The sequence below is a fragment of the Crocodylus siamensis genome, chromosome 2 (genome assembly GCF_052110815.1).
Source record: "Crocodylus siamensis isolate JL-2025a chromosome 2, ASM5211081v1, whole genome shotgun sequence".
NCBI lineage: Eukaryota > Metazoa > Chordata > Crocodylia > Crocodylidae > Crocodylus > Crocodylus siamensis.
The window spans coordinates 91,339,657-91,361,604 of record NC_143396.1 but is presented as its reverse complement, the minus strand read 5'-3'; the positions used below and the strand labels follow the sequence as shown (position 1 = coordinate 91,361,604).

Here is a 21,948-nt window from a genome sequence, read left to right as displayed (position 1 = left end):
AAACAGCAGTCACTTTACAACTTCAACTCCATTGTGGGCAGCAGTCAGAAAGCTTGACACTCCACCCTAACTTTGAGGTTGCTAAAACTGTGTAATGACCTTGCATCCTCAAGGGCAGATGCTCAGTTTCTACTAGAAGTGCTAATCTACAATCTGTTTATCTCCATACACTATGTATTTGATAGCACTTGCCCAGAAAGTGAGACAGAAAAAAAAAGAGTAGGCAAATTAAGATTTTTTTTTGATGGTGTTTGTGGACAGAAATGAGATGATCTATTTTTCTTTTTAACCTCCTTTGCCATGTTGATATGACAGTGTAAGATTATAGTTTACAACTTAAACCTTAGAAAAATTCTGTTTTTGATCTGGCCGGTTAGCACTCCAGAAGGGTAACACACAAATTGGGCAGCACCAAATAGCTATTATTTTCTGTTCTTGTTTGAATTGTTTATTCAGGAATGAAATGAGGTTTTGGTTTTATGGCTTAACCACAATGTTTTGCTTATAACTTTTACCAGTAGATTTCTAATTGGTATAGAATAATTTCACATTCTTGGTGGCTTTGAATTCAGAAATATTTTTCTGCATCTGATTATGGATACTTTGAATAGCACTGCTCTTAAAAAAAGGCAAATCACTGGAACGGATGTGTCCTTAGTTTTAACTTAAATCTTTGTGTGTGCTAGAAATAATACTTTTGGTCTCAGTTAAGTTTTTGCATCAAATCACTCATTTTCTCTTTTTAAATATGGGCTTGTCTCCCCTCTCAGATAATTGTGTTGGCTCCCCTGAAGTTCTCTGGAGATTGCTTGTGTACATATGAGGGCAAAATTTGACCCTGTAAATATTTATTGTGGTGAGACTTGTACCTCATTCCTTAGTTTGTTAGGATCACCAAACCTGGCCATAAAACTTCCTCAAGAATTGCTAGAATTGCCTTCTGGGTGCCAGTTTTTCAACAAGACAGTCAGGTATCTACTTGTGGTGTACATGGAGATTCTCACAGTTATTCCATTTACATTTCTGCAGAAAAGAGTTAATGTGACGGAAGTCATTTTTCTTTGTATGGTGACTGTGTTTTATCAGCAGCAGTAGTTACTGTAGTTGTACCCAAAGGCTCCAATCAGGATCCTGACCTCACCCTATTCTGGGAGTTATACAAACAGATTGGATCTTTGAGCCTGGTTGAAATAGGAATAAAAAAGAAACCATTGCTCCCTAGATTTCCCAGCAGGACAGTCATTTTTAGCTTTTCCTTACATTATTCCTTTGGATTATTACATTAGATCAGTGGTGCTCACTCTTTTGGCCCCATGGGTTAGCTGAATGTTGTGGTGCCCATTTGTGGGCCAGATCAGGCCCTGCGGCCCAGCATTGCCCCCTTCTGTCTGCCCCCCCCATGCCAGGATTGAGTTCCAAGGGCCTGACATTCCTTCCTTCCCTCCCTGTGCATTGGGCTTGATTCCTGGGGGCCTGGAATGACCCCTTCCACCCCCTTCCTGCCAGAATTGGGTCCCAAGGGCCTGGTGCCACCCCCACCCAGCCCTGTGCACTGGGATTGGGTGCTAGAGCTACGAATACAAGTCCTGGTGCTCTCCATGGGTCCAGAGATTTGGCAGCTGGGAAACAGTGCTACTGCTCCCCTGCTGCCAAATGTCTAGACCCATGGGGACTCCTGTGAGCCAGGTGAGGGGATACCATGGGCCAAATCTGAGGCCAGAGGTTGAGCCCCCCTGCATTAAATTGATTATGTAACACACAAGGAATGAATTAATGCCTCCACACATGGAAGACAGCCAACCACATTTACAGGCTAAAGCAGTGGAACCAATGACCTCAACTGTTCCCTGTTGTCTTTTGAAATGATGTAGACCAAGAGTTGGCAACCTATAGCCCATGGGTCCAGAAGTAAGAAGCATGAGGCAGCTGTTGTGCTACTCTGCCACCACCTAGGGATTTCCTTGTACCTGGGGAGTTCCCAGTTCTTAGAGCTTTCTGTTGCATCTGGTTTTGAGTAAGATCTTCCTGTTGTCTTTGTGACTGGCTTGCCTTGAGCGGGGTCTTTTAGAGTGCAGTCTATCACAAACAAATACAGAAACATTCATACAAAGGTTTCTGTTTTATCTGTTGGAAGATTTGAGAAGCCAGAGTAAAGCTGAGTGATTGAAAAGAAAAATTACCAAAAAGTGTTAACAGCTTTTAATCTGTTCCCTGTCTCCCCACCTCCCCGCCCCACTTGTAACCAAAGACAGACTGGCATAAACAAGTTGGAAAATAAATAGAGCTTTCAAATAGTTTATGGAATAATGGTATCTAATAAATATTTTGAAGAATAATAATCTTGGATTAGAATATACATTCTAACTAAGATTTGTGAATTAATATGTATTAAATGACAGGATGGTTTTATCAAATCACAGTAAAATATTGATGTGTGATGGAAGGGTGAAGGAGAATTGCCATTTACAGCTATGAAACTGAAGCATGTCAACTCCCAGCCCAAACAACTCATTTTAAGATTTGTCTTCATGAAACTTAGTCTTGCATTTTGTCCAATCATTAGCCTTAAACCTGTTCCCTGTCAGTGAAGAAAACAAATCTTTTGCCTGTCTCTGCCTGGGGGATGTGGAGAACTAAGGTGGTCCTGTGTGATTAAATTAGATGAAAGACTTGCCTTCCACCACTGAGACATGGAGTCTAATCAAGTGAAATGAGTTTTGAGATCTCAGCTCATTTCCTAAGGGATATCAGTTTACATTACAAAATCACGACACCTAATTCATCACAGTTGATGCAGTCTTTGCTCAAGAGAGGATCGTGGCTTAGGCAGCCTGGGACTGAACCACCTGTCTCCTTCTAAAGAGGGGCATTTTAACCAAGTTAGGTTATAACACATTTGCTGGCAAAAGCTTTACAAGGCAGTGAACTATACTTCCCTATTGTGTGTGTTGGGAAAGGGAGACTCCAGTCTAAAATGGGAAAAGCTAGATCCAAGGGAAATAATTTAGATTTAACTACACTGAGTGTACATACACGTGCTATTAAGGCACGTGAATAAATTCCAGCGCTGTCATGCCAGAGTTTATTGCTCCTGGGTGCAGCGTCTTTACGTGAGCCTGGGACCACAACACACTGAGCCGAAGCAACACAGCCCCAGCTGGCAGAGGACCCCTAGGGTCAAGCCTGCCATCCTGGAGCTGCTCCCCCCAGCCCAGCATGCTGTGGAAGGGCTGGCTGGGGCACAAGGGTGCTACAGTGTAGGGCTAGCTAGCAGGCAGCCCCCACACTGTAGCCCCTCATGCCCTAGCCAGTCGGATCCCTATCTGCATGTGTGTTGCAGTAGCGGTATTTGCCCCACTGTGGAAAAGCACTTTTGGTCAGTGCTCTCCTACGGCAGAGTAAATTAATTTACTCCAGTCTAATAGTGTTGTATGTGTAGGTACTGATGTTTTACTGCTGAGCTAATTACTCTACTCCACAGTAAAAGTCTCATGTAGATGCACCCAGTAAGTATAAATAATTCCTATGCAGGTGCTTAAGAATGTTTGCAGTGAAGAATTAAACTGAACTTGTCCTTTCTTTGTTGCTTAGCTTTCTACTAAATTACAATAAGACTGTGTGTTTCCACACCAAGGTTTTAGATGGCAGTAAAAGTATTTCTGCTTCCAGGCTAACAAATGATCATCTTTTGTTTTTTCCAGGGCATTGTTATAACTCCACTGCTGCTGCTGCTTTTTGTAAGTATTTTGATATTAAAACTCCAGTCTCTTTTATAAACTAATTCACCACCTGTTAAATACTATTCCTTAAACAGAAGTTTGATGATTTCATGTTGCTTATACTCAAAAGAATTTATTGTCAGTAACTGAAACATAACTTCTTACAAACAGACAATGGAAAATATGTAACATCAAACTCAATACCTGCTACTTCCTTTTCAAAGAAGTCTAGGTCTATTCATTTGACAGTACCACAAAAATATATGCTCTGTCAGACATGCTGAGTCAAAGAAAAATGCTTGCAGTGTAAGATATGATGTAAGAAATCTATCAGATGGCCAAAATAGGCCTTAAGCCAGTTGAGGTTTTGTCCAGGTAAATTTAGCCTCACACTTGGGCAGTTAAACCCCTGGGTATTTTTATATAAGAGGTCTGTAAGATATAGGAAATAGAATGACAGATTACTAAAACCTTTGGGCAACATTAACAAGGCACTTCTGGATGTTCGAGTCTTACTCAGTAGTTGGTCCTAAGTCAGGGCCTGATTACTAACTGAGATAGAGTTCCACATTATATTACATACAAGTAGGTCCTGAGGAGCTGCCAACTCTCTTGAGAAGGCTTAAGTTAGAATAATAGAATCACAGAAAAGTAGGGCTGAAAGGAACCTCCAGAGGTCATTTAGTCCAGGAGCCCGGAGAATTGGCAGTGTGTAGAAACTGGAGTTGGGGAGCCCAGAGAAGGAGCAGTATGCAGACCCAGGGGTCTGGAAGCCCAGGGAAGGGGTGGTGCACCGGACCAGGGGCCTGGAAGCCCAGGAAAGGGGTGGTGTGCCAGGCCAGGGGTCTGGAAGCCCAGGGAAGGGGTGGTGTGCCAGACCAGGGGTCCAGAAGTGCAGAGAAGGGGTGGTGCGCAGGACCAGGGGTCTGAGAGCCTGGATAAGAGGTGGCATGTAGGACCAGGGGTCTGGGAGCCTAGAGAAGGGGCTCAATGGACCAGGGGGGTCCAAAGGCCCAAAGGGGCAGAGTGCATAAGTAGACAACATCACAGAGGGAGAATACCTGCAAGGCTTGGAGCATGGTGTAGGGGAGGTATGGAGCCAAGCACTAGCCCTTAAGGCGACAGGTACTCAGCAGGGGTACAGACAGGCTGAGAGGGCCTGCTTGCTTGGGGCACAAGATGAGGCACCAGGAGAGGCCCAGTTGGGATTGACATAGGCTCGGGCATATGCAGAACCCACAGGCAGCCTCCCTTTTATAACCTTCATTTAAGAGCAAGGCATAGCAGGTGAGATTCAAAGGAAGGGCTGCAGCTGAGCCTGAACTGGACAGGAGCTGCACGGCCCTGTGGCCACAACCTTGCTACAACCACCCTATAAAAATCCTTGTCTCACCTATGAATAAAACTACACAGTCAGCTCTGACACACAAGACATAACATCCTCACCTGCCACAAGTAAAACAAGAGGACAAGTGGCCAGTGCCTTGCTGCTGCTACAGAGGAAAACCCCCACAGTCTGTATAAGTCTGCTTATGTAATAATACTCCTTCCTGACCCCAAATATAGTGATCAGGTTGATTCTGAGCAGAGGGGCAAGATCCTTTTGCTAGAAACCTCTGGGTTTAAGGCCCAGCAGGTGCACTGGCACACACCAGTCAAAATCCCCAGCCTGGCTGCAGCTAATACCCAGTGCTTCTGAGCACTGGTTTAAAACAATACCCCTGACACATGTAGCAACAGAAAGAGGAAAAAAATTCCCTCCTGGCCCCGTGTGGTAACTAGCAAAGCCCAGAAATATAGGAAATACCCGTAGCAGATCATAGGCATAGTTAGTCCTAGATCATCCCTTCATCCCTGACTAATGCTTGTTCAAGCTCTTCTGAAACACTTCCAGTGATGGAGATATCACAACTTCCCTAGGCAGTCTATTCCACTGCCTTACTGTTCTAACAGTGAAGAGGGTTATGCTGATATCCTGTCTAAACCTGCTTTGCTGCAACTTCAAGCTATTGGTCCACATCATGCCCCTGCAGCAGGAGAGAAAAAAGTGTTTTCCCTCTTCTGTATGGCAGCCCCCTTCATATATTTGAAAACTGCTATCATGTTCCCTCCCAAGCACCTTTTCCACAAGCTAAACGTGCCTGTTTCCTTTAATCTCTCATATGACTTACCTTCCAAGCACTTTATTATTTTTATCACTTGCCTCTGAATCTTCTCTAACTTCTCCATGCCCTTTTTAAAATGTGAGCCCCGAACTGCACATGGTACTCTATGAAGCCTAACCAGTGATGGGGACACTGTCATCTCCCATGTCTTGCACATAATTCACCTGTTGATGCAGCTCCAAAGTTGCATTTGGGGTTGAACATTGTCATCTTACTGTTAATATCTGGATGATGTAATTCAGCCCCTTAGAAAGGACTGGAAGTTTGGTCCCAGCCTAAAATGCAGTTCATAAGTTATGCATTGTCTAATTCTTGGAACACTTTCCCAACATAGAAATATCAATACACTGTGCTAGCAAAGTACCCCCAGTGTGGACTCGGTTATACCAGCAGACTTGTTTTAACTGGTTCAAGTTATTGTGCACTGGGAGGGAAGGGCAGTAAATGTTTATATATTAGAACAAGTCACGGTTTTGTCAATCTAGCTGCATCCTCATGAGGACCTCATTGATAAGAGAATGCACTGGCATATGTAAACTGGTAAGCATTTGTAGCATAGCTGTGATCATGGACATTGTCTAAGTTAGAAAAGGTACCTGATCAAAGACAAAGCGATGGTTTTACTTCTTTAGAAGGAAGGAACTGCTTCCAATGACCTGCTGTCCTCATTGTCTTCCTCTCTTCTGCTCTTCTTTATACACCTGGTGTATTCCTTCAGAACAGTACATTTACGCAAACTCCACTTCCATTTTTGAAGAGCAGTCCTTTTGTTTTATCATCTTTAAAACTAAGCAGGTTTTTCATTTTCTAACTGGCAGTTTGAATACTGTTATGCCTAACAGACATGATGAGGTCTTTCAAGACAGAAGTCTGAGGAAAGGTACATTTCTGGTAAAACAATTTTTAAAAATGAGATTACTAATTGTTAAGCAAGATAAAAGCCTGGTTTTACATCAGCAGCATTTCTTTATTGACAAATAAAAGATCAGGAAACAAAATATTACCTTCTGGCTTGAATATTTTTCACTTGTAGCATGCGATAAAAATTTCCAGCATGCAAGGAAAGCTTGGGAACCCACAGGTGGACAGATGAACTTTACAGTCAATTCTGACAATAATTCAGGACTAAGTAGAGCCAGTTAAATACACAATACCCCAGTCAGCCACTCTGCAGCATGTGAAGCCAGAGAGAACAGGCAGCCCACATCTGCTCCCCCCAGCTCTGTGTGCTTTTGGAGGGCTGGCTAGGGCACAGTGTGCCTTAGTGTGGGGACAGCCCCAGTGTAAGTTGCCCACGCTGAAGCACCCTGTGCCCCAAGCAGCCCCCTCACAGTAGATGGAGCCTGGCCAGAGCAGCCCTGGAATGGCAGGCTGACTCCCTGGGTTCCCTGCTAGCCCATACTGCGCTGACTAGATTCCATGTGCTACACACAAATAAACTCTGCAACAATATGCCCTGGCCCCAACCTGCCCCACAGCTGCTCTGGGCTGCCCACCCACACTGAGTAGTGACAGTGGCCAGGTAGAAGCTGCTGCTAGGCATGGGAGAAAAGCAACCATCTCCCACCTGCTGGGCCCTTCTTGCTGCAGCTGCCTGAAGCCTACACCCAGGCTGCCCTGCAGCTCCTCTCTGTTGCCCTGCTGGGTGGCCCGGAGGTGGCAGTGACAGCAGCAGAAAGGAGCCGCAGGGCAGCCCAAGCACTGGGCAGCTGCAGCAAGAAGGGCACTGCAGTGGCAAGGGGAAGGCAGCTGCTTTTTTTCCTATACATAGCAGCAGATTCTGCCTGGCCACTTCTGCTGCTGTGTGGGCAGGAGGTCCAGAGCAGGTGCAGGGCAGGCCAGGGTTCCAGCTAGTCCAGGGCTGGTCAGGGCGAGTCCGGGGGGTCAGGGCTGAGCCTAGGGCTGTGCACTCAACTGCTGCTGGGCACTAATGGTGGTGGCAGGAAAGAGCTGCAGGGCACAGGGGAGAGTGTCAGGTGCTGACTGGCCTGTGGCAGCTCCCCAGAACAACCTATGTGGCCCCCAGGCCCAAATAGTTGCCCACCCCTGTATTACAATGTAATTAGCAACATTGTATTATAGTGATACTATTTATGATGACTACCTTACGCTTTTTTGAGGAAGAAATGGTCTTCCCATGTACAGCTGAAGAAACATTGTGCTACCAGAATGCAAATAAGTTGTTTGGGGGTTCCAAACCATGGGATGGTTTGCCCCTTGGTGATCATGGTTTTAAATTTTGCCCTCAGGTGTGCCAAAGTCAATTTCTGACAGCATATAATGTCTTCAATTGCCTTCTATGTTTGTAAATGTCTCTTAATGTAAACATGAGTCATTTTAACAAAGTTGTTAAAGACATGTTGAAGTGCACACAGGGAAGAAGAGTGAAAGCTTGTAATAAATTATGCATTTCTCGCAAATAATTTATCATCTTAAATGAAGGGTGCTAAATGTGAGATTGTCAGTCACACTTCTGAAAAGAATACTTCCACTACTTAACTTACATTAGTATAAAGCTTACTGAGAAAGAAATTCTGGGACTCAAGGATTGCTATATGAAACCTTATATCTTATACCCTTGCTTATCAGACTTTATCTGTATAAGTCTACTTACTTGGATTTTTTAAAAATATCAACTCTCATTATAAGCTTCTGTGATAAACACTTGACTTCCTGGGAGACAAAAAAGCTTGATATTCAGCTACATTAAAGCCCAGCATAATCATCCTTATTATAACTCTTATTTTTAACACTTAATATTTTAGTTTTTAAACAATAGTGTTGTGATAGGCATGTTTCATGACCTCTGAAAAATTGGAATTCACATTTGGGTTCATATGTGACAAGCAGAAAAGTGTTGAAACATAAAGCACTCTAGAAAGCATTGATTGCATGCTAACATGGGAATATGCTGTTCACATTTCTTTGCAACATTTTGCATGGTTTTGTTAAGGGTTATCAGGTCTTGTATATGGGATTACTTTGGCAACATTCTATCTTTTCTGTTTTAGGTTAGATACTGAAGAAAAACAAGCAGTAAAAGTATAGTAATTAAGAGTCTGAAGACAGAATGTCAGGAGTTCAATTTTTTTAAAGTGAAAAAAATCAAGACATAAAAAGGAAAAATAGCTAAATATTTTAATTGAACAGAAGAAATCCCCCTTTGAAGGAGTCTCTGTATGGCTGATAATTATCAGATTAAAGCATTCAGAAAGTTTATAATTTAATTCTTTGGATTTTATCCTGTCATTGGAATTATGGAAGTGCCTTATTTTTTCTATTATCTTACTGTTTTGATTCTTAATGATTTGATTTGCTAATACATTTACCGTTCCTATTTTCAATAACAATTTTCCATTTATAATAATTCACTGAAATGGGTTACACTGTGCATTACAAATATTGCAATCCAGTTGTTCAAGCAGCATTCTTTGCTGTGAATATTGGAATAGCTGTCACCTCCTCTGAAAGCAAAATTTTAACTGCACACGATAATATTGACCTAGGTTATAGTGGGAAGTGGCAAACTCAACCCAAAGAAGGGCTTTACATACGCAGAATGTAATTATTTGGATTCTGTATCTGGCACCTCTGCTGAAGCTGATTAACTCCAATTTTTAACAGGACTATTGATTTGCAAAGTACATGGGTTGTTTGACATGAGTACATGTGAAAGAATCAACTCCTTGAGTTTTAGTTTGGCTGGGACAAAAGCTAACAAGCATAATTGTGCATGTTTGCTTATTGTTTGAATTGTACAAAATGTGCTGCCATCACCAAAGCATCTGGGCACATTTACATTAATCAAAGGCAGTTGAACCAAATGTAGCATCATGCTGTGAAGATAATAGTGCTGTGATCTCTTTATTACCCTCCACTTGTCAGCACCTTTGTTTTTACATCTTCTCTGTAAGACAGAACTTTCAGAGCATGGCATTCTGTATCAATTTTCACTGTATTATTATTCCAGTGTTTCCTTAAAATATAACTTCATGCAGAAATACTATAGTGTGCATGTGCGTGTATGTATTTATATCTTTTTGTTAAGGGCTGGGACATGTTTTGTAAGTACTGCCCCAGGATGAGGAGCGGTTTGAATGCCGCAGGGAAGTGCTAGATCTCAGACCTCCCCTATGAGCAGGTGATCCTGGCTGGCATGTCAGTACTCCACAGAAGGCAGCGTTTCCCTTCCCTGTATAAGCAGGGTTCTGTCTCGGGCCCGTTTGGGATGGCTAGTGCTGCTCTGCTTGCTGCCCTTTCATGTGGATGAGCACATGGACCACACTGTTATGAAACCAAGCAGGCTGGAGGTTTTTTGCCCTCACCTTCCTGTGATACAATTGTACTAAAGCTTTTCTAAATAATCCCTAACTATTCAAAATAGTCCCTAACCTGTTCTTTTGCCACTGTCAGCTGCTCACCTCCTCCCCAAACTGTGCTGCCAGGTATCTGGAAGCTGACTTTGCCTGTGAAGACTGAGGTGAAAAAGACATTGAGCACTTCAACCTTTTCTGCATCCTCTGTCGCTAGGTTGCCTCTCCCATTCAGTAAGGGACCCACACTTTTCCTGCTCTTCCTCTTGCTACTGGTGTACTTGTAGAAACCCTTCTTGTTACCCTTAACATCCCTTGCTTGCTGCAGCTTCAGTTACACTTTGGCCTTCTTGACTTCATCCTTGCATGTCCAAGCAATACTTTTATATTCCTCCCTAGTTGTTTGTCAAAGTTTCCACTTCTTATAAGCTTCCTTGTTGTGATTTAGTTTACTGAAGAGTTCCCTGCTTAGGCAAGCTGGTCTTCTGCCATACTTGCTAGTCTTCCTGCACACCGGGATGGTTTGTTCCTGCACTCTCAGTAAGGCTTCTTTAAATTACAGCCAGCTCTCCTGGACTCCTCTCCCCCTCACTCTGACTTCCCAGGGGATCCTGCCCATGAGTTCCCTTAGTCCTGCTCAGTGTTTAATCAACTTCATAATTGGTTTGCAATGCTGAGCATGTGTAAGGTTACCATATGTCCAGGTTTTCCAGGACATGTCCTCTTTTTTAATCCTTTGATCTTCATCCAGGTGGGTTTTTAAAATCTGACAAAATGTCCAGGCTTTTGCTTTGCTCCGCTGGTGGTAGCAGGGCAAGGGTAGTAGGCAGGGAGCACCAGCTGTATCTGCATGTGCCCCAGGAGCTGAACGCAGGTAAGTCTTGGTTGGGGGACTGGGGTGTGGCAGGACAGGGGGGAGGCAGGATTGGCTGCTCCTCCAGCAGGGGAAGGGAGCGGAGGGGTCTTTCAAGGGTAGTGTGGAGTTCTGTGGCAGGGCTGGCAGCACAGGGGCCAATGCCCATGCTCACAGGAGACGCCGGGGGGAGGGGCGGGGGTGACCAGGGGTATGGCTGGGACTCCTAGCATGGTGCAGCAGCCCCAGCCTAGAGAAGAGAGGTGCCACAAGCCTCCCCTCCTCTTCACTCCAGCCTGTGCTGGGGCTGGACTTTCTCCAAGCCACCATGCTGCAGCTCGGTCTGGACAGCGGCAGCTGGGGGGAGCAGGAGGCTGCGGGTTGGGAGTGAGGGGTACCAGCAGGGGTGGGGGGCTGCAAGTTTGGAGTGGGGGGTACCAGCATGGCCCAGGGGAACAGAGTACTGTGTTTTGGGAGTGAGGGGCACTGGCAGGGCTGGGGTCTGTGGGTCAAGAGTGAGGGGCAGCAGCAGGCCTGCAGTGCTGTTGATTGGGAGGGGCAATGTAATGAGCAGGGCTGGGGTGCCAGCATATCACTGCACCCCCCACAGTTATACCCCCCTCCCTCCCACTGCATAAGAGATGTCCTCTTTTTTGGAACTGAAAATATGGTAACCCTAATTCATGTGCTGCTTTTGGCAGCAGTGTAATCAGTGAAATGTCCTTGTATGCAATTGTAAGATGAGGGTTTTTTTCCCCATGCTGATTTGAGTACATACAGTAAATCACATACTTAACCTAACATTCTCTTGGGTGACTTTCAGTTCAGGATGGGTGATGTTCAGTTAAGCACTCGGAAGAAAAGAAGGTGATTAGGAACAGTCCACATTGATTCACCCAGGACAAGTATTGCCTGACAAAGCTGACTGACTCTGTGAATATGGGGAGACCAGTGGATGTGAATATGGGGAGACCAGTGCAGCCTTGATTTTAGCAAGGCTTTTGATACAGTCTCCCACAACATTCTCCCAGGCAAGCTAAGGAAGTACGGGCTGGATGAATGGACTGTAAGGCAGACAGAAAACTGGCTGGAGCATCAGGCTTAGAGCGTAGTAATCAGTAGCTCAATGTCTAGTTCACCATTGGTATCAGGTGGAGTGCCCCAGTGGTTGGTCCTGGGATTGGTTTTGTTCAATATTATCATCAACAACATGAAAGATGGCACAGAGTGCACTCTCAGCAAGTTTGCAGATGATACCAAGCTGGGGGGAGTAGTAGATATGCTGGAAGATGGTAGTACAGCCCATCTGAATAAGACATACAGTAGTGCCCATTACCACATTCCCCCTTACCGCCAACTCATTTTTTCAAGTCATGGGGAGAAACAACATACTCAGAATCCCTCCATTGGCCCCTCTCTCAGCCTGGCGCATATGATTAATGTGGCCCTGCCCTCCACAAAGTAAAGCCGAACAAGATTGCCCTGTGCCTCATCTGCACATAGATTTTTAGAGATCCCAGGATTTGTAGCAAGAACACCCTGTTCCAGTTGTGAGTGGGGGCTAATTTACACATGGATCCTTTGTGGGAGGTATCTGGAGTACACACATACTGAGCAGTGCGGAGCTGTGGCGTCACTGTGGAGGATGGGCCCACACTAATCATATGCGCCAAGCTGAGAGAGGGCACCACAGAGGGATTCTGGATAAACTATATGCAGTGTCATGGCTCATCATGGATTGAAATGCTGTTGACTCTGGTGGGGCCCAGCCCAGTGAACTGTCATAAATGATGAGCCTTTTGGCTTTGGACTAATACCATGCATAGTTTATACTAGGTATAAGGCCAGTAAGGGGATGTGTGTGTGTGTGTGTATGGTGTGTGTGCACGCATATATATATATATTTGCAAAAAAATAGTTTATGCTGGATATAATTAGGTGTCAAAGTGCTGCTCAAAATTGTGTTTATGAAAGAGGTGTGCTAAAACTTGCAGCACTTTCAAAAAAGTTAACATGCTTCAATTCTGGGTGAACTAAGTCTATAGGTACCATATGAAAATTTCTATAGCCATGTTTAATTTCAGGATTGTTTTCAAATTTTTTCCTCATGTCCACATGCTTAGGGAGATCAGGGTCTGGAGATCCGGGGGGGAGAGGGCTGCCAGGAGAAAATGCTGGGGAGAAGCAGAGAACAAAGGGTTACCTGATCCCCCAGATTTATTTTTTCTGCTGTAGCAGTAGCAGGGAGACAAATTCAAGGCAAACCTCCAATAATTAGGTTCTTTACTTGGAAAATATTTTAAATCTAATTATTAGGGGGGTCTTCTTACAATCGGGGTCATCTTCTATTTGAGTAAATACAGTACTTCCTTATATACTTTCTTCAGATGTGTGCTTGAAAAAACTAGCTAAATGCAGAATGTTAAAGAGCTTTTGCAACATTCACATGTACTTTTAAAAATATGTTTAGCAAAAACTCCATGTTACTGTCATGTACTAGTTCGTTATTCTATCAAAACTGATTACCAGGACATTTATGTCAAACTAGAAGCTTTATGATGCCTAATCACCGTGTTTCTTCTGTTTTATATATTCAGTGACTCTTTCCTTCTAAATTCTGTATTTTATAATAGTTACTTTAATGATGAGATTATAAATAGTAATGTCACAAACACCAGAATGTAGCATTACTTGAAAGAAGCTGGGTTTAGTAAAGAAAACATGTTTAAGCATCTTGAGAATACAAGCAATAGGAAAAGAACCAGCTAAAAACAAACATGAATGAAACTAGTTTAGATGTGCTTTGTGTTGACTGTCTCTAAATGGAACTACTATATCTTCTTGCATTCCAAATCCTCCAGAATATAATACACACTTTGTTTTTGAAAGGCAGAATTAATTTTAAAAGATACTTTCTTGTACTAAGTAACTGAGGACCACAGGGCTGGTCTAGGCACACTCTGGACCCAGCCATGTGAGCTGCTTGCAGTGCATGCATTGGCTTCAGTCCCATGGGCCATATGCAGCATATGCCAGCCGCAGCAGCCCACATGGCATATGGGAGCTGGTCCAGGGCACGTGCAACCTGGCATGGCATGGCATGCAGCATGTGGTGCTGGTCTGGAGTGTGTCGTGGGTGCCTATTCTAAACCAGACTTAAGCAATGGATCCAGCACCAAGGTTGCCAATTATCATTAAAAATATCAGGTTAAAAATGGCTATCATTAAAGTTCATTTAAAAAAAAAAACCTTTAGCCATCAGTAAAAATGCTAAACAGTCGGTGCTTCATTGAAGCTCTGACAGGCAGAGCACAGCAGCTCCACCTCATGTCTGAGTAGAAGCACAGATTGTGTTCTCTTAACCACATGCTGCAGCTGTGGCTGCGGCTTCAGCTGGATCACAAGTAGGCTTTTTGGGAGTCCATGCCAGGACCAGGAGAGTGGAGCCAGCGGGGGTAGTGCTAGGAAGTGGGTTGGAATGTCTGTGCAGCTTGTGCCCATGTACCCCAGTGTAGTCAGGACCATCAGGATGTGTAGGGGGCTGTGGCCATGGGTAGGGGTGTAAGGAGAAGAGAGGTGGGAAAGGCAGCACAGTGCAAAACCAGGGTTGCAGTCAAGTGGGATTGCAAACCCAAAAACTGTTTTTTAACTTCACAATTTTTATTACCAGCCAAACTCTTTTTACCATGCTTCATATTAAATCCCTAAATTTGAACCCAGCCCTTTCTAACTGGGGTCTGGTAACAAGGCAAGGCCTGAGAGAAGAGTTACATTTACATTATGTAAAGCATATATCAATAAAAACACGCGTCTGTAAAATTTTGGCTGTCAATTAAAAGCTTGAAGGTTGTCTGTAAAAGCTGTTTTCTGAGACCTAAGGTGCTGCGACAGGAAACAAAAGTAAACACTGTTTACTTCTGTTCCCACCCTTTGTCCCTCCCCCGCCCCTCAGCAGATTCCTATTGTGGGAAGAAGAGCAGCTATGTGCTGCTTGGGACAGGATGAGCCCAACTGGAGCAATGGGGCGCAGCTGCACTTTCTCCCTACCTGGGCTGGTCAGTCCTCAGCGGCACATGGCTCTGCCGCTGCTTCTGCTGCCTGGTGTCAACCCGGGTGGATCCATCCCATCCAGAGCAGCTTGCAGCTGAAGCTGGATTCCCACATGCTGCTGGGGACGGGAGGAGCCTGGCCAGGTCAGCAGTGGCCAGCAGAAGCGGCGGTGGAGCCACGTACTGCTCAGGGCTGACCAATGCAGGTAGGGGGAAAATGCAGCTCAGCCCCTTCTGCTTCAGCCGGACTCGTCCCATCCCGAGTGGCACACGGCTCCGCCTCCGCTTCTCCTGGCTGATGCAGACCCGGCCAGGCTCCTCCCGTCTCCAACAGCTCGTGGAAAGCCAGCTTCAGCAGATGCTGCTTTGGATGGGATGGACCCAGCAGGTCAGCACCAGCCAGGAAAAGTGGCATGCATGCAGCGAAGCTGGCTTCCCACATGCTGCTGGGGATAGGAGGAGCCCGGCCAGGTCTGCACCAGCCAGCAGATTAGTATAACGTGACAAGCCTATGGCAGGGGAGGGGTCAGGCTCCCTAGATCTGAGACCTGACGTAGACTATGGCACGAAGACTCACTCTGGAACAACGTGCTAATAAACTTGTGTCTGTACCTGCCAGGAACCCAAGTAGCAGGTGGTTGATACCTCCTCCTGTGAGTAAAGACTGCTTATTGCTGTCTGTGTGGCCTTCAAAATGATTTTATTGTACTAAAATATGCCATACTTTGTGAGAGTCATTGCCTCTGTATGAGAAAACAGAATCATAGCCACTGAACTAAATTAATGCTCCATGGGAATAATCACAATTCAGCAAAATGGGCGAGAAGGAAAAGCCTGAGTTCTAAGTGCGCACCCTAAAAGAGGCCATGAAAGAGTCAGAAGCACAGCCTTAGAACCAGGACAGCTGTCTGGTGACAGCAGTCCAGTAAGCATCATGGGAATCCTCTACTCTCATGAGATTTAGGAAAGCAAGAGCACATGAAAGCAACCTGTAGGCAGAGACAGTGCAGGGCCTTGGAGCCATGTTAATAAGTGAGGACAACTGTGTTCTCACTCTGGCCAGTGACTGATTGTGGATACATCTTCACTAGCTTCAAGCCACTCAGACCTGCTGCCAAAAAATAAGCTCTTCCTACCCACTTACACTTTACCTGCTCTGAACTGGAAATGGGGCAGTGAGGGCCCTTCTAGGGTGGTCCAAGGACAGTAGAAGCAGATCACACACACAGAGTGAGAGATGTTCCCAGAATGTCCTCACCACCACATTTCTTCTGAAAAGCAGGGATATCCTGAGGTTTATTTAATGTTTATAAAATGCTTGGAGAGCCCCACATAGATGCATTGCATAGAAATGCAAAATATATTTTGACCTTTTTGGTTGGCACCTTGGGCTGAGATTTTCAAAGCTGAGTCAAAAGGCCAACTTCCATTAAAATGAATGGGATTTAGAGGGCTCCAAATCTTTTATGACAACTTTGTAACATGCCTTTCTACCCCTTTTTGCAAATCTCAGCCATAATTTGGAAGCTCAGCCAAAGAACATAAGAGCATAAGAAGTGCCATGCTTGGTCAGCCCAGTGGTCCATCTAGCTGAGTATCCTGTCCCGAACAGTAGCAGAGGGAGAGTTTTGAACTGGTTAGACCCATTTCATTGTCACTTCCCGCAACTTCATTAGTGTCAAAGGTCACATGGCATCACTTCCTGATGTGATACTGCTTCCTGTGAGGTCTTTGAATATGGCTCGCAGGCCCACTGGGTGATAAAAACTTCGTGATCCGGCCCCACATTCGGAAAGGTTAGACGCCCCTGCTCTAAGGCAATAGAATCTGGACTGTATGGGGATGACTTAATGCAAGGGAAGTGTCAGTGCCATATACTCAGTAAAATGGGTAAAGCTTTGAAGAGCAAATGAAAAAGATGAAGAGCCATGAAACTTGATGTAAGAGCAAAAAGTGAAGCTAAAATTAAAGATTACTCAGTCTAGAAAAGCTGAAGATCCTGCCATTTAGTCCAATAGCCCACTATTCACCACCTCCCCTTCCGCTGTTATATTTGGTGAGGCTTGGATAGCTTATGGGCAACACTGTATTTAGTAAGGTGCAAGGACATGCCTAAGAAACCACACATTTAGTACAATATAGTGCTTCCAGAGTAAGGCCCCAGGGCAGCATCTGAACTGAACTCAGCATGGTCAGGAAATGTGGCACTGGATTGTAATTTGGTATGACTGGCAAGAGGTGTTTGGTTTGAATCTGTGGCAGATGCAGGTGCAGAATCTTCCTTGGGGAAGATACTCCAGCCGTGAGGTCTGCCTAGTCAACCAGAAGAACAAAGATGGAGCATCTGTCTTGAGCAGATTAGGACTGGAAGCGTAGTCTTATTTTCATGCAAGAGGATTTCTTTCTACCACTTAACTTTAAGTGTACCCTACTGCTTAAGAATCAGTCAGTATTTTTGCTGTGAACTCCACAACAATTATTAGGCTGCTCTGAAAAGTTCCATCTACAACTGAAGTAGGTGCAGTGCTGTGGGTCTGATTTGGAGTAGTGCACATTGAGAGATGTGTGAAGAAGCTTATGTGGAATGTGGTCCCAAGACCGTCTTAATTTAGAAACCCTCCTTTTTATATATGTAATCCTTATTCATCTGATTTGTCCTATTGGGACTACTTAAGTGAATAGTGATTACTGTTTTGAGTAAGCAGTTACATCTGGGGCCCTTGGTTTGATGGGTTAGCTTCAGGAGGCTGTCACGTTAATGGGTACCACATTCAAACATAACTATACAGAATAACTCAGAAATCACTTTCCATTTAATAATTGCTTATATGTGTCATGACAAAATACTGGGGTGGCCAACCTGCAACATGCGTGTCATGAGCAGCTTTTGGGTGTGGAATGTAACAGACAAGGAAAGGGATAGGCAAAAGGGTGGTGGATAGGACAGCAACAGAAAGCACAGCAGTGGATCAGGCATGGAGTAGAAAGCAGCTGATCAGGCAGGAGAAGGGAATTAGAGTGGCACTTGGACGGGGTGCAGGTGTGCTGATTTATGGCACACCTGCCAAAAAGGTTGGCCCTGACTGACTTATTGTTTTCAAACTAAGGATAGTGTCAAATACTTTTAAGCGGTAATTACCATTATATTCCCTATGTTGTTCCTGAAATCTCTCTTCTATTTTTGTTCCCTATAGAAAAAAAATTCCATTATTAGGCATTAGTTTGATGGCATTAAGGGAGGTGATATGGTCAGTCAGTGCACAATACGTGCATTTTTACGTAAAGCAATGTGACTTTTTTTTAAGTACAAAAGGTTTAAGATTCTGAAGGCTTGTTTCACAGCAGCAAATGAAGTACCTGAGCTATATTGTTTACAATAAAAGCTGAACCAAATCTTTACCCATCACCCCAAACAGAACTTTTGATTTTTTTTATGTTTTGAAAGATTTAGAAATGTGCGATTAGTTCCTAAATTCACTTTTAATTTCTCTTACTTGCAGCTACTAAAAGTATTAAATATAGTGACTTATACTGTTTTTAGATTTCTAAATACAAGTGTTGAAATTAGGAGGTGATAGGATCATAGTGCAGAAAAGGTTAAATTGTTTTTTGGAAAATGACTGGATGCCATCCCTTGCTGGGAGACAAAGTAAGCAGCTGTGCAGGAGCTTATCCAGACCCACAGTGTGTGATTGGAGGGATCTGAATGCCATATACGTCCAGATTGTTGTGGTTTGGGTCAGTGGTGCCCAACCTTCAGCCTGCAGGCCAGATCTGGATCACAGAGCCGTATCATCCAGTCGCTAGTTCTCTCTGGAGGTCTGGGTATCTGGCAACAGAAGAGCAGTCTCAGTGTGAATTGCTGCTTCACTGGTGTCAAGTTTCCAGACCTGTGGCGAGCCAGCGAGCCAGATGACATGGCTTTGTACACTAAATCAGGCCAATGCATGGGATCAGTGAGTGGGTAGGTTTAGTCTGGGCTCACAGGGCCTGATAAGTTGTGGACCACTAGTTTAGGTGAAAAGACATATTTGAAAGAGGTTTGCTGCTGACTACCTGGTCATAGGCTGATTTTGCAATAGGGCAGGTATTGATTTTTAATTAACTTCTGAGAAATAAATCCAGTGTTTGAAGACAGAGCCAGCTACTGATGATTTGTAATAACAAATAAGCCATATTAAACTTACAATTATTACTTTTTTTACAGCTGTGAAATAAAATGTACTCATATTTTTAAGTTTTGAGTTGGGGGAGAGGGGTTAAGGAAAACAAAATACCCTCAAAACAACTCTACTATGTCTGTCTTTGTTCTATACATACATATAGTAAACTGCAGTGGGCAGACGAAACAAAATTAGCTATTACCTCTTAATGGATCTCTTCTTACATATGTCTTTTTAGGACCTTATCCTACAAACATTTATATAAATAACTTTGCATATGCGAGTAGCCCCATTTAATTCAATAGATAAGTATAGGCAGGATTTTTGACCTTTAGATTATAAACACCTCAGGCCAAGGTTGTTCTTTATTTTGTAACTGAGCTTAGTAATTATGCAAATATATTTGTATGTATATATGTATAAATGTTAATGAGTTGTATTATACAAGTAGATATTGCAGATGTTAAAAGAAAGATCAATATTGATGTTTATTTGTATTTTTATTTTGTAGCTTGGATCATCTTCCTCTGTGCCTTTTACATCTATATTCTCACAGCTGTTTATGACTGTTGTTGTTCCTCTTATTATTGGACAGGTATGTCTCTACAATATACATTCTCAGATTTTTTAAGAGTAAGATAAAGAGAGCTATCTTGAAGATAGACTGGCAACCCAGTAAGCTGCCACATAGGAAACAGCCTCAGGATAATGGAGTCTGATATTGAAGAAAAGATGCTAGAGTGCTCCCTGGAGCCCCATTGATCTTTGTTGAGATTGAGCATCTGTCCCTCACTACCACAAACATACGCTATTGCATATCGAGAAGGGAGCTGTGAACATAAAGTGGGGGAAATGGCAACCCAAACCGAGAAATTCCAACCTCATACAAATGAGCTTTGAGAATACTGTATAGTTCTTCTGCTGCATGCCCTTTGCCTGGATGATGGAAGAAGTCCTGCCTATGTAGCATCTACTACTAATTATATTAATAAAAATTAGTATATTAAAAGAGTATATTAAGATTTGCAAAGTCAAACATTTTTAAATTAGGAAATGCTAGAATTAAGGTTGCCCATGCCTTTGTGCATATGTGTTATGATACAGGCTTTAATTACATGATCACAAATAATTTTTTCCACAGGACCTCATTCTGTACACAGGATGGATGGTGCTCACTGAATGAGCAGCTGTTCAATATTTCATTTTAGCCTCCATTCACTGTGCGGCACCAGACCTTATTTATGGCATGTGACTGAAACCCTGCACTGAATACAGAATTATTAATTATCTTGTGTTTTTTTCTATGCCACTTGTCACTGTAGTAGCTGAGCGCTTCAAAGATCTTTAAATCAATACACAAGAAAGGGAGGTATTATTTTTTCCATTTACATATGGGGAAATGAAACAGGGATATTAATTCTGAAATTCTCAATAATGTTCACTAGTTTTGGATACTAAATTTGAAATTTTTGAAGCCTGCTTTTTTTTTTTTTAATCTTGGACTTAAAAGATCGTACTGAAGTGCAGAATACTGCACTTAGGACGGAACAATGAAATGTACAGGTACAAAATGGGAAACAACTGGCCAGGCTGCAGTACTACAGAAAAGGATCTGTGGGTCATAGGGGGCTGCAAGCTGCATATGCAGCCCCTGGCAAACATTAATTTAATAACCCAATGGGATCTGATTCCTGATCCCAACAGTTGGACTTCCTGCCATGCCACACATGCATGGCAGGAGATGCAATTTTGGTATCAGGAATCGCATCAAGTCATTCCATTACTTCTTGCTGTTGCTGTGGCAGCCCAGGAACCCAGGCTCCCCCTACATCAACAAGTTGAGCTTGGGCTGAGAGTTGGGTGTTTTTTGACTCTAGCCCAAGTCTTAAATAGGCCCCAGTGTGGTCCCAGAGCCAACAATCAGATGATTGTCAGCTCTGCCCCCAGACTACACTGGGGAAATGAGCTAGCACTGAGTTGATTGTTGGCCCTAACCCAAACAATCTTGGTTCCCCAGGGCTTTCTGGGTAGGCAGTCAGCTGATTGTTGGACCCCGCTGGACAGCCCCAAGTCTCAAACCCAAGGTTGTTGTGGCAAGGACCCACAATCAACTGATTGTCAGAGCTGGCTAAACTACCAGGCACAGGGCATCAGAGGCTCCCAGCAGGGGATGGCTTCACTGCTGGGAGTTTTCAAATCCCTGTGCCCAACAGCCTGGTCGGAGCTACTGGGCAAAGGGTTTAAAATCCTCCGTGAGGGAAGTGCCTCCCCACAGCCTCCAGCCAGGGCCAGTGATCAACCCATTGTCATTGCCAGTACCATTCTAGACCCTAGCATGGTCCTAGCCCTGGGACTGACAATCAGCTGATTGTTGGCCTTGGCCACACCTTAAATATGTAAGGTGCCAAACCAACCACCCATAAAAATGTCCTACATACAAAGTAGAACATCTTTGTGGCTTGTTCCCCTTTTCTGTCACCTTAAATCCAGTGAACATGTAGCACCCTGCCCATTTATGCCATGATCAACATGTTAATTATGATATAAATGTAACATGTAGAGTGGGCCTCAGTCAGCAGCATAGTAATGTTGGGAGGAAAAAAAAGCTAAGCTTTTAGCTGTAGTAACATAAAAGCTGTGTATGTATTAACAGGACTGTCTCTTTCCAATCATGGGAAATGTTTCT

At 43.9% G+C, this 21,948-nt stretch overlaps 1 protein-coding gene across 3 annotated transcripts in view; it reads left to right on the top strand.

Moving 5' to 3' along the window:
• The window catches only part of SLC10A7 (solute carrier family 10 member 7), a 205,498-nt gene that overhangs the window by 136,302 nt on the left and 47,248 nt on the right, over window positions 1-21,948 (top strand). For 2 of the 3 annotated variants that reach the window (XM_090036352.1, XM_090036350.1), the window contains 2 exons: window positions 3,702-3,737; window positions 19,774-19,857. In XM_090036352.1, coding sequence (XP_089892478.1) covers window positions 3,702-3,737; window positions 19,774-19,857 — 120 coding nt within the window. The remainder of the gene's footprint in view (window positions 1-3,701; window positions 3,738-19,773; window positions 19,858-21,948) is intronic. The other variant, XM_090036351.1, reaches the window with a different exon arrangement.